Raw genomic sequence first — 12,623 nt, forward strand, 5'->3', positions numbered from 1 at the left:
ACGAGAGAGGAGAGAAAACATGAGCTCCTACAGCTAGAAAAAGTTGTTGAATTTAAAATTACGTGGAAAGCTGTCCTAAATTATGTCTCTTTCAATTTCTCGAGGCCCTTTACAGGTCCTGTCGGTATTAATACTTGTTGTGTACGCTCTGCGATCTTTCCTGAGCGTTCCTTCGACTAGTTCACTGTTTGGAATAACAGGATCGCGAAAGCAAATTAGCATGCTGACATGGAACATTTGGTTTTCTCCTGTCAAGATGCAGAAAAGAATGAAAGCATTAGGACAACTTGTGCAAGATCTTGAACCAGATATTTTGGCTTTTCAAGAAGTGACACTGGAAAATCTTGGGCTTTTGCGAAAACAAGAATGGTTTGCTAGATATCATATGATTCCACCTGATGTCAGTAAACAAGGCAGTTATTTTGTGATCATTCTAAGTGTTTTTCCTGTGAATAAGTGGTTTGTTCGTCCATTCAAGAATTCTCCATATTACAATCGTAAACTTGTCACAGCAGAAACCAAAACTGTTGTTTCATCAAATGTTCAATTTGCAATTGGAACAACACACCTGGTGCATGCAGGCTACAATACTCGTTTAAGAGAGTTACAGTTGAAGGAAGCACTACAAATTCTATCTGCTTATGATAACGTTTGTGTGATGGGTGATATGAACATACATGAAGATAGATTTAAAGTTGATGGTGTTGTTGTTTTGCCATCATCTTGGACTGATGCATGGCTGTCACTCCCTGGAAATACAGACAGTAATGGTTATACCTGGGACCAGAGCAGAAATCCATTCTCAGTAGCTGGGAATAGCAACAATGCTACAAGCCTGAAAGCACGGCTTGATCGAGTTCTGTGCAAACTATCAGACTTCAGAGTTAAGGAAATGAGTGTAGTTGGTAACAAGTTGACAAAGGCCAAAATTCCACCTAGTGATCATTATGGTCTGTACACTGTTCTTGAATTATCAGAAAACAATAGGCATGACCTTGACAGGAAATCCCAAACTGAAAAGGAGGTGTTCTTTAGGAGGGCACCTGGCTGGGAGAAATTAGTTGAGCAGGAAAGAAGGAGTATTTGACAAAGCACAATCTGTGGTTTATATTATTTAGCTTTTAGTTACTGGGTTACTGCCTATTACATCATACTTCTCTAGAAGTGTAGTCATACCAATAAGCAGTTCTAAGTAGACTGAGTGTTGGCTTATTTTTCTCGGGGATTGTAAAGCGAACAAAATAGGCAACAGTGTGCGTAAACTGATGCTCACCTTAATCCCTTGGAAAAGTAAAGGACTACCCTTAGGTTATTCTACAAAGTTTAGGCCATTACTCTAAGGAGGGGTTGAAAGGCATGCCCCCTTCAAAAAAATTGATCATAAGTGACTCAAAAATGTCTGTATCATTCAACAGGGAATAACATTTTTGATAGCTGGTGAAATTGCACCTGGTAAAAAGGGTAAGGGTAACCTCAAATCGCAAAGTGGCCCATGGAGTATGAAGCAATGACAATTAATGTTGTGTACTCCTCCCTAGACAAGAGCCTGGGGGTGGGGGATACTCCCCTATATGAGCTATATAGATATGTGCTGCCCCAAAGGATATGGGTTTTGAGCCGTTTTGGTCTCAGAAAACAGATATAGATTTTGACCATTATGGTCTTAAATCAGGTATGGCTTTCCAGGGAACCATATAAGCATATTTGTCTTTTCAACTCCAAATGAATATTAGAGAAGGTGAAGTATCCAAAATATATCGTCAGTTCAAGCAGAATTTTCGGGTAAATTTTATCAATTCTTGACTTTGGTACTGATGCAAAGCTTAATTACACTACAAGCATGTTTGGTATGAAATAGGGTCAGCATTTGGAGAACCGGCTGGCACACCCCTACCAAGAATTCCGAGGAGTAACCCCCCCCCCCCCCAGGACAACAGGCTAGTCCATCACATCTATATACCTGGGCCAAGTTGTTCAAAACCCAATGAGGATAATCCTTGGTTAGCATGAACTTTGATTTAAGTTTAATTACTAATCAATCAATTTACTTCAAAAAGATTTTTGTTCCTTAGTTTTGGTTTAGACTTTCCTTTACTACATGTATTAGCTTCCATTTGGCTTTTAAAATCATATTTAATGAACAAGATTACAAAACCTTGGTTTAGTTTTGATCAGGAATAAGCCTTAACCCTTTAACATTTTTTGCTTTAATTTATCATCCGCTGGCGACCAATAATTTTACTCACTCAGTTCAAGCAGAGAATAGCGTATATCAGAAAACAAACAATGCCAGATAAAACCTTTTCCGGCTTTTGTTAGGCTGGGTTGTCTTTGGAAAGTGTAATTTTTGTCCCACGGGGAGAAAAGTTTTTTATCTCCTGCCCATCAGCCGTTGCAAAGCATTGATGGTTGTCACTCCTTGGGTAGGTGTGTTCCTAAATGTACGGGGTTGTTCCAGCTGTGATTGGCTTCCTTATGAGGCGCTTTGTTCCCTTCACTCCAGAATCTTAGCGACCACTACATTAAAACTTCGTTGATTAAAACTGTTGTCTACTACACTGATCAGGATCATGAAGTCGGTACTTCAAAGTACTAAATGCCCCGATAATGCTTCTGTGGTGTTGCAGGATGGGATGGTTTCCTTGCTACTTTTTGCACGTTTTTCCCTGGGCACGGTTGGTTCTGAGATGGAAGGTTACTTTTAACTCTTGAGCACATCTGACTACAACCTCTCGTCAAGACAAAGGATCCACTCCTGAAGGAGAGCTGAGTAATTATGATGCGCTGAAAGCAAGCTTGTGTTCGCAATGTCCATCTCGTATGACAGAGAGTTATAATACCACTGGCTGCTTGGTCAGCAAGATTTTCCCTTATTTCCCCTGACAGATTTTCACGTTTTGGAGAAAACTTCTTGATCATCAAAATTTCTTTGCCTGCGTCCATTGTATCTGAGGGCAACTTTCAGATTTTTTGCCGTGTCTTCCACACTTAAAAAATTAACGAGTGTCCATGCCGGCCGCGAGTGAGTGGGATGAGCCTTCCGTTGAAGGTCCTGGATCCTCTTCAATAGCCACGCCGGTTCTTTGTCCAAGCATTTTGCTACCGCCGTGATAACACTGCCCTCCTCAGTTTGCCAATGGCGGTAACCTCAATTACTAACAGGTCCCTCGGACTTCAAAATGACCAACTCAGGCTACTTTACATCCACCATCAGTAGTGAGAGGATCCAGGAATACGAGATCGTGGTGTAATTCGACGTAGAGTTCCTGTTTACCAACTTCCCCATCCAAGATGCTGTACGAGCCGCGTTACAGAAGCTGGAGAGTGACCTCAACCTTGCTGACCGCAACATGCTAACACCTGCTACGACTGCAGACCTCCTAGATTTCATTTGAGATCCATAAACTTCCAGTACGATTGGTCTATCTACGAACAAAAGCAAGGTGCAACTCTGGGTAGCCCCGTTTCTGCTGTTGTTGCTAACCTCTACATGGAGATGTCCTTTGAACAGGCAATAGCAACCTCACCGTACAAGCCCACGATCTGGAAGCGGTTCGTAGACGACACTTTCACAATCCTGGACCAAGGCAATGTTGACAACTTTCTGCCAGCAGCCCTCAATCCGTCTCACAATGGATACCGAGATACACAGCAAGATCGTCTTCTTAGACACCTCACAGTAGTGATAGGTGCACCGAATTATACCCGGTAAATGAGCAGCCATGAACATAAAGTGAGCAGCCAGAATAAATTTAAAAAATGCGCGGGAAATTTTATAAGCAATAATTATGAAGTCACAAAAGAATGTGTGGGTGTGTTGACAGGTTAGGGGGCACTTTTGATTGATGGGTCCTTGATAAGTAAGCAGCCCAACGCTGATTGGTCGTCGCCAGACTATTATGTTTGCAAAATAAAAGGCCGCTTTTATCAAAAGCGCTATTCCACTTTTAGAAAACAAGGTTGTCTTACGTTTGTTGGAGAAAACAGAAATGTTTCGAGTGGAATCTAGCGCTACACCTCTGTTGACAGAAAATAAAGAGAGTTCCTTACCCGGTCAGTTCTGCCCGTTTCATCCCCGCTCAACGTTGGAATTGGTAGAAAAAGCGCAAGGATTTAGCTATGTTTACTGTCCCGAGAAAATGTGCTTTATGTTTGCCCCTGCTTCAGAATGGAAAGAGGACATAGAGCGTATCGCGCATCAAACACACTCTGATGTGAAAAAATATGCAGCTCAGTTGGTCTGTGATTGTTCTAACAAACTAGCATTGAGAAAAAGTAAACAACCCTGGAGCCAGGATCGCATGTTTCTGACGTGCCACAAAAAAGAGTGTAACTTTTTCATGTGGATAGACCAGCCAATATCGCATCCTATCAAGGAGCGGCTCTCATATTCACCTAAGCCACGGTTCACAAGATTCCATCCTTATAGAGAGATAAAGGAGATGTTTGAAAATCACCGCCAAGAGGTTAAACAGAAAATATGACGAAGGATTTTTAATGTGTGACAATGGATTCAACAGTCTAGGAAGTCCTAAAATATTTCACGGTCTTAGATACAGAAAATGGATGGACGAAGTATGGGAATCTTACAAGTTTTATGTCCAAAAAATGAAAGAAGACTCTCGAGACGACCCAGATCCTACACTTTGTTTAGAGAAAGACGATTTGCTGCGTCAGGCGTATTTCAAGTACGCAAGTGATGACGGCCATCATCCCGAAAGTTTCCGAGTGTTGAAGGTTTTATATGAAAGACATATTGAAGGCAAACACGTACCTTTTGAAGGTTATGTCATCAGCCCCGAAGAACATGAAGAGATCGAAAGAGATAAACAGTTATCTTCTTATTCTAGAGCTTTTGCACGAGATTTACGCAGATCAAAATGTATTGCTATGCTTAACAATATAAGGAACCAAGATCTTCCTGTTTGTTCAAATTAAAAATATTGCATTACCGTCTGTGTAGAAATAGAGCTATCTTGAGATCCTTTGAAAGATTTTTAAAGTTTTTGAGTGAAATAAAGTTTTATTCATCTTTACACCGCGTTAGTCACTAATTATGCTTAACAAATCTTTGACTCGAGCTCTAAAATTTGCATGTGAACTATCTCGTGTGTCTTTTGTTTGAGAAACAATAAGTCATATCCAACACCTACTCTGATTGGGTAGTCCCAGAGTCAGTGTCTATAACAATACCCGAACCGGCTAGACGCAAGTTATTTGATGCGAAATCTTCGTCCACTTCGATTCTCAGACCGTCAGTTCCTTAACAACATGGCTAGCAAGTTTACTGTTGGAACCCCAAACACCCTCGAAAAAGTGTAGAATAGTGATATTGAAATAGAATATCGGAAACTATTAGCGACCTGTTTCAAAACCCTGAACGGAACAAGGGAATTATCGCAGAGAGCTTGTAAGACAATTAAAAATTAGCGACGCGCGACACCCACGCGTGTGTCTGAGAAAAATAAAGACACATGACTAGAAATGGCCCGTTTGTCTTCTTTTGTCCCTTTTGGCGTGGTTTTGGCCTTTCAGGCCTGGTTATGGCCTTTCAGGCCTGTGTTTGGCCTGGTTATGGCCTTTCTGGTCTTTTATTTATGAAGGAGAACGCTTAGTAACCCCGCCTTCATCAATTTTCTATAAAACAGACGCTATACTTTCTGAAGTTTAGTTTCCTGTCAGAACGCGTGCGGTTCAAACCAAAGATGACGAGCACAAACTATACCTTATACCTGCAACAAGGTGCTGGAAATTATGAAGACAGCGAAGAAAGCGATTTCTCCCAAGAAAGCGAAGTCTCTAGTCAAGGAACGGAGTCTTCCCAAGAAGAAGAAACAGAAAACTTAGAGCCGTGGTCACGCATTTTTGATGAAGCCGAGAAACGCCACAAGATCCAACTGGACGCTTTGATCAATCAGTACCAAGAAAACGGAGATTCAGAAAACGTGGCTCGTAGTAAAGCCGTGAACGCTCTCGTTCCTGTTTACAGAAAAGAGCTGAGAAAAGTGCTCTTAGAGAATCTACAATGGATGCGTGCAATGAAAAAAGATCCCACCTTCAAAAAAGTGATGGAAACTCAAAAAGAGCTTAAAGACACAGAAGGATTTGATTGGTTGGAATCGACGGAACTTGCTATCGATAAGCGGAAATTCTTACTCAATCGATTGTACGAAAAGCAGCCCATTCCACAAGATCAAGACTAAACCTACTATGAATGTTATGGAATTTTTTTTTATTTCCTGGACCTTTGTATTGTTGCATTTCAATAAAACTGTAAACAACCAAACTTTAAGTGTGTTGATTGATGACTTGAAAATAATAACAATAATAGTAAACTTGTAGAGAAAATAAAAAGATCTAAAATTTGAAATGCAAATTACTAAAGCAAGATCAAAACTTTTTAATTAGACACTGTTATTTGTGATGACACTTTTAAATAAAGATGATGATTCCAAAGTTGAGAGCTGTTGCGTGACTAGCGACGCGCGACACCCACGCGTGTGTCTGAGAAAAATAATAAAAAAAACCATATAACTACAAATGGCCCGTTTGTCTCCTTTTGTCTCTTTTGGCGTGGTTTTGGCCTTTCAGGCCTGGTTATGGCCTTTCTGGACTGTGTTTGGCCCTTCTGACACTCTATATAAACTGACTAGTTGCGAAAAAAATGTCATTTGTGTTCAGTCATCAAACTGTCAACATGGTTTACCAGAGAGTTTGCAGAAACTGTCCGATTCCATCGTGCGGGGCGAAGTACCTTGTCAGATTAGCTAACCATCTCGCGGATGTTCATCAGTTAGACCACATACAGCGAAGACAGTATTTACAAGAGGCGAAACTGCAACCTAAAGTTAAAGTCGTCGTTTACGAAAGTGAAGCGGATAATTCCGGAAAAAATCACTATCACAATCCAGTACAGAAACAAGAAACGGTGTACGAACTGTCAAGATATCGGAGAAATGAAGCCTCTTTTAAAGCAAAAACTGAAAGACCGACTACAAAGAACAAGACAAACCGCAAGAAACAAAGAAAGTCGAACTCTTGGCTTAGAGGCCATAGGAAAATTGTGTAGACACGGAAGGAATAATTATTATTCCTCGAAATAAAACGAAAAAAAAAAAAAACGGATTTGTAATAGTCAGTCAAATGATTCATTTTCATTCCTTTCAAATCGCTGTGTGTTTGACTCTTTTTGTCATTGCTTTTTAATAAAGTTTTTAAAACGGTATTTCTCGTCTGGTTCTATTGCTAACAATTATAAGTCGCGTGTTTTAATTGATCCTTTATATACTAATACGTCAAGATACTCCCTTGGGGTTTTTTCCAGCAAAGCTGAACTAATTTTTATGCAACCTTAGGCTTGCGAACTCGCATAATTAACTGACTAACGGTGCGTGACTTTAATAGCTTTTTCATTTCCTCGGGATAGATAGGAGAAAGAAAGACACACAAAGATAGGTTTACGCATCAACGGTTTATTAGGACTCAGAAAATGAGCTTAACACTGATATAAAATCAAATTGTTTTTCAAGAAAACTGTCAGCATGAGTATCACAAATCAAGTAAAACGCATCCTCATCACTGCTCTATAACCCCATTTTGTCTTTGCAGTTTTGGTCGTGAACTTGTCTTGGGAATCTCGATGGTTAGTTTCGGAGGGTTTCTTCGTTCGGCAAAGAATTCGCTGAGAGCGTCTTTGAAAGGGGTTCGCATTTTGGAGCAATGGCGACTTGTTGTGGTTCTTCTTGTTTTCTGACAATGGTTTCAGGGCATTGTGCTTTAACTTGGCTGTTCATTTCCATACCACTGCAATCTTTCCATTTCAATCCACTGGGAGCGTAGTAAATGGCATACAGAATGCGATCTTCCAGCTGGTTCGGTTGAACGATTTCACTGAATCCTTCGAGTTCCAACGAAGTAAGATAGATGCTGGTCCAAGGTAACTTGGGCAGCTCGGTCACGTATGTTTCCCACGACTTTCCCAGTTTAAAACCAAGCCACTGCATACACTCTCGGCGGTTTTTAGGACGAGATTCAGATCAATGTTTTCGACCACATCATCTCGGAAATAAAACCAAGCATCTTCGCTATCCATCATCAGGCAGGAGTGCTGTCTTTGACTTGGATGGTGAATAGCGCAACCGTTACAGCGATTTATTTTTTCTTCTTGAATCATTGCGTCTAGCATGGCGGCATACGTTAGCTGGAACACATGACCAACAAGACTTGCTATCTTCTACCTTTGGATTTTTTCCACTTCGTCTACTGACAGGAGAGGCTTAGGGGTCGATTCGACTTGAACGTTTGGAACCATCCTTGCGGAATATAGCAGCGATAAAATAATCTTTACTCTAGTTGAATGATAACGCTTTCAAATTTTGCGCTGTTTTTATTAACTCTAACAAAAGAGTCTTGACTATCCAATCAGGGTGGGTATAGAGCGGGCAAGCCTGGGCATGCAACACACCCACACATTCTTTTGTGACTTCATAATTATTGCTTATAAAATTTCCCGCGCATTTTTTAAATTTATTCTGGCTGCTCACTTTATGTTCATGGCTGCTCATTTACCGGGTATAATTCGGTGCACCTATCACTACTCCTCACCTTCAGTGTCTACAGGAAACTGACACACACTGATCAATACTCAGCGTATGATTCACACCACTCTCAAACAGAAAAACGCGGTATTGTCAAGTGGGCGAAAGGTCTTGTGACCCGATCATCAGCTATCTCTAAGGAGAAGAAACGTTTATCGTTTGTACTTGTTTCAAACGCTTATCCTTTCTCCTTTTTGAAGAAGCTGACCCGTAGACCAACATCTAGTAGAGAGCCCGTGGCAGTCCACAGCGGTTCTACCTTACAAAGGGGACTTTCCGGGCCTCTTCGCAGCTGCCTACAGCAACAAGGCATACGCACAGTCTGACACCACACTTAGGTCACAAGTGGTGCGGCCTGCGTAGTGTGTAAGATCCCTGGCGAATTCTACAAAATCCACATCGGCGAAACTGGGAGGCCTAATCAGAAAAACATCAAAGAGCACGAGAAAGATATACGACTCGCCCGCAGCCAGACCTTCACCAGTAAATTTTATTGATGGAGACTCACATTGGTATAGACGCAGAGTCAAGGAAGCCATCCACACCACGCTATACCCTAACAGCGTCAACAGGGATAAGGGAATAGAAATTCCGGATGCCTGGATACCAACGATCAAGAAACACAACAGGAGGCCAAAGCAATCGCGGACCTCTGAGGATGCATTTTCTTCCCGATTCAGCGGGGAATTTCTTATCACAGCCGACCTTCGTGATACTATTATTAATATAAATACTGACACCGACCTCATCGCCTGATAAAGACTAGCTGTAACCAGTGGAAATGTCGCTATCTACAACTTTAAAAGTTAGTGACTACATCGTGAGACAAACTATTATTTTATTTATAATTATATTCTACCAGGGAAATAATGTTAGTCAATGTATGTAGGATGTCACGTATCACGATATGATTAAATTTTTATCTTAACTTTTAACTTATATATAAGCTTACTTTTCTGTAGCATTGAATTTTTATTGCAGAGTAGCGCTTTAGAATACTTTTATAGTTTTAGTTGTATTCTATTATATCATTTATTATATTACTTTTTCTGAATACCTAGCTAACCTACACGCATTCCTAAGCAAAAGTGGGACCAGCTAAACCGACTTTTAAGAGGGCGTCGATAAAATCCAGGACAAGAAATAGAACGAAATAAGAGGGTGAAGAAAGAAGGATCAGGTAGAAAAAAGGTCACAAATATTGGCTACAGCGTTTAGCAGCTTTTTATTCATCTCTTCTTCAAAGACGGCTTGTTTCGTCCACTTTTATATGCTGCGAAAACTGTGCAGTTCCATGCATTTGTCGCGAAATTTCGCCGACGTTCCCTGTACTTCTTTCAGGTGTAGTAAGAATCTCGTTCCCAGCGGTTGTTGCTTACGATTCAACTGCTGACTAAAAGATCGTAGGCTCAGGAGAAGAGGATGTTTTGACTTCTCTCATCTTGACTTCTTTTGGTTTTGTTGATTTTACAGTAGATCGTGACGCAGATGATGAAATGGATGAACTTTCAACTACCCCTACACCTGCTACTTTTAATCACTGCTCTGGCTCTGAATCCCAGAGTAAGCCTTCAGAGCGGAAAAAATAGTCTGCGCAGTTTTTCTACGCATATCCGTTCGCGGGCTCAAGTGATCCGTGAATCTGCTGTCTACGGTTTGTCTAATTGGCTACAAAGCTAAGGGCGATAAAACTATTTCTGTTGTTCCATTGATTCCCCTAAGCCCCGTAGCCAAGCTAAAATTTTAATATATCGAAATTGTTCTATTTCATTGGATGTACTATAAAGTCGGACCGGGCAATTTTTCTAATGACTGTACAAGGGCAAGAATAAAAATAGGACTTTGCGGAACAGGTTCCGATGACTAATACCGGCAACAGGACACTTCTGGTAACTGCGCTACGTAAGCTTTGATCTCTATTCTACAATTCACTACAATGTTCCCTATTATAAGACAATTTATATTTGACCCCAGCACAACTGAAATTAAAGTAATATTCTATTTGAAACGTTTCAGCTGCTCAACCTCTGTTCACTAAATGCTTTTATTTTCCGTTTCTAAAACAAAATTGCGTGACGAGAGCGCAACCAATACATCTTTGGGAAACGAATTCAAAATCTACTCCAGGCGCAGTGACAAAAGGGTTTATTTAGGTACTTTCAGTAACTAAAAATATGTTCCCTACCTTCAGATGGCGCCGTTGTACGCCGTTGTACTTGGTACTGAAAGAAACTAAAGTAGTTTTAAATCTGACAACTATGACAAGTACATTCAACTCTCGCCTTGCGGACACCGCGCTATTACAGACACCCCGATAGTACGGACAGCAACTAAATCCCCGGCAAAAATAGATTACAAACGTTTGACTGAAACAAACTCCCGCTATTACGCTGGATAGAAATCAACCTTCAGTGTTCCGAAAAACAGCTTTGCTAGGGCAAATAATAGAAAGTTCCCAACAACTACGAATAATCTACATAATGTGACTAGCTATACTTTGACGCCGGTAACAATTAATACCGTATATAACAAATATACCTTGCAGTATAGAATAATAATTGAATTGCCTTATAAATCAAGATCCAAATGAAAAAAAGAAAAGTCCGCGCTAGTGTTTTAGTCTTTTCGCAAGCGTGTTTGAACGACTGCTGTAAATTTCCAGTTTTAAAAATTCAGGGTTCTAAATCCTTTGTATAGATTTACGTTCCAGTTTATCCTAATGATATTCAACGGAGGAGACTGAGAATTTATTTCACTATAGAGCGTTTTCATTCACGTGACTACCGGTCATATTGGTTTACTGAAACAAAAAAAAGTAGTTGCATAAAAATAGAGTTCAATTCCCAGAGGTTAAGTTTGGGACACCAACATGGCCGCCATTTCTTTGTTTTGGGACACCAACATGGCCGCCGTGACGTCATGTGAAAACACTCTATACCGAGTTTTATCACTTCGACCCGATATTATTTAACAAGACGAGTGTTTGTTATCCAACAAACGAATGAAGAATGAAATCACAACAAAACCGCTTAACGTGCATATTGATAACAAGTTTAAAAATAAATCTAGCAATAAAAAGCCTTGAGTAATATTATGTATTGTTCTAAGTATTGCATAATGGTCACCGTCACAAGATTTTCATCAACCATTCAGGTAGCCACCAGTTTAGGGCCGGTGGCACAGTAAACTACCACCGTCGCTTTGCCAGAACATTTACTTTAGTGAACTACAGTGTAGCCATTATTTTATACCCTTCCACCCACTTCCTTGGGCAGTCTGCTTTGTTGCGAACTAGGAGTTGAAATTTTTTTTAAATATTTTTCTGTATAATTTTATAGGGACATTGGAAAATTATTTACTACTTCAATCATGTAGATTGCTTATACAGTGTTGTTTTAAATTCTGTGCACGTGTACATTTACATTTACACGACTGTCTGGTCGCGTTGTCACGTCGGGGGCAAAGAATAGAAGAAAAGTGTTATCAGTTGGCGCTAACAACTGCACGTGAAGCGCTTACATGACAGACAAACAGGGCCTATATTTTAACCCAATTGACTACATCTCCCAGCAACAGCCAAAACGTTGGCAAAGACGTCAGACTAACAAAGAACGCCGAAAAAATATATGCATATTGCAAAGAGGAAATAAGACGTCATTTATGCTTTAAATAAAAAAATATACGAAGCTTTGACAAAACGCAAACGACCGAAAGTAGCCGAAATCTTCTTATCCTACCGTTTGTGACCTGATATAAACGGCTGCTGTCAGTTCCGCTACTGTACTTAGCCTGAGGATACTACAGAAACCTGCCCCACGTTTATAATGAAGCTTGAGAAAGACAAGACTTGATGCCGATTAGTAACACTATTTATGGCCCCCGTTTATAAATCAGAGCAGCATGGTGGATTAAAACACAATTTTTCGTTTTCATAAGTTTTTAGATTCTTTGTACTCAAAGACTGATAACTTATACAGCAGAAACTAACAAACATTACAGTTCCAAACGACCGAGTGGCTGATGGAA

General features: G+C 40.3%; 2 protein-coding genes across 2 annotated transcripts in view; both read left to right on the forward strand.

The window, feature by feature from the left end:
* LOC146488443 (retinal homeobox protein Rax-like) overlaps positions 1–12,623 on the forward strand; it is a 205,067-nt gene that overhangs the window by 81,422 nt on the left and 111,022 nt on the right. The gene's annotated exons all lie outside the window — the stretch shown is intronic.
* Positions 20–3,636, forward strand: LOC146488453 (5'-tyrosyl-DNA phosphodiesterase-like). Its single transcript, XM_085116244.1, has one exon. It carries the CDS (start codon positions 83–85, stop codon positions 1,085–1,087), a length of 1,005 nt encoding a protein of 334 aa, XP_084972370.1. The 5' UTR covers positions 20–82; the 3' UTR covers positions 1,088–3,636.

The sequence above is a fragment of the Pavona decussata genome, unplaced genomic scaffold (genome assembly GCF_977016875.1).
Source record: "Pavona decussata unplaced genomic scaffold, jaPavDecu1.1 SCAFFOLD_9, whole genome shotgun sequence".
In the NCBI taxonomy this organism is placed as follows: Eukaryota; Metazoa; Cnidaria; class Anthozoa; order Scleractinia; family Agariciidae; genus Pavona; species Pavona decussata.

Excerpts from the sequence above, each read along its gene's own strand:
- LOC146488453 (XM_085116244.1), top strand. The coding sequence starts at position 83 with ATGTCTCTTTCAATTTCTCGAGGCCCTTTACAGGTCCTGTCGGTATTA.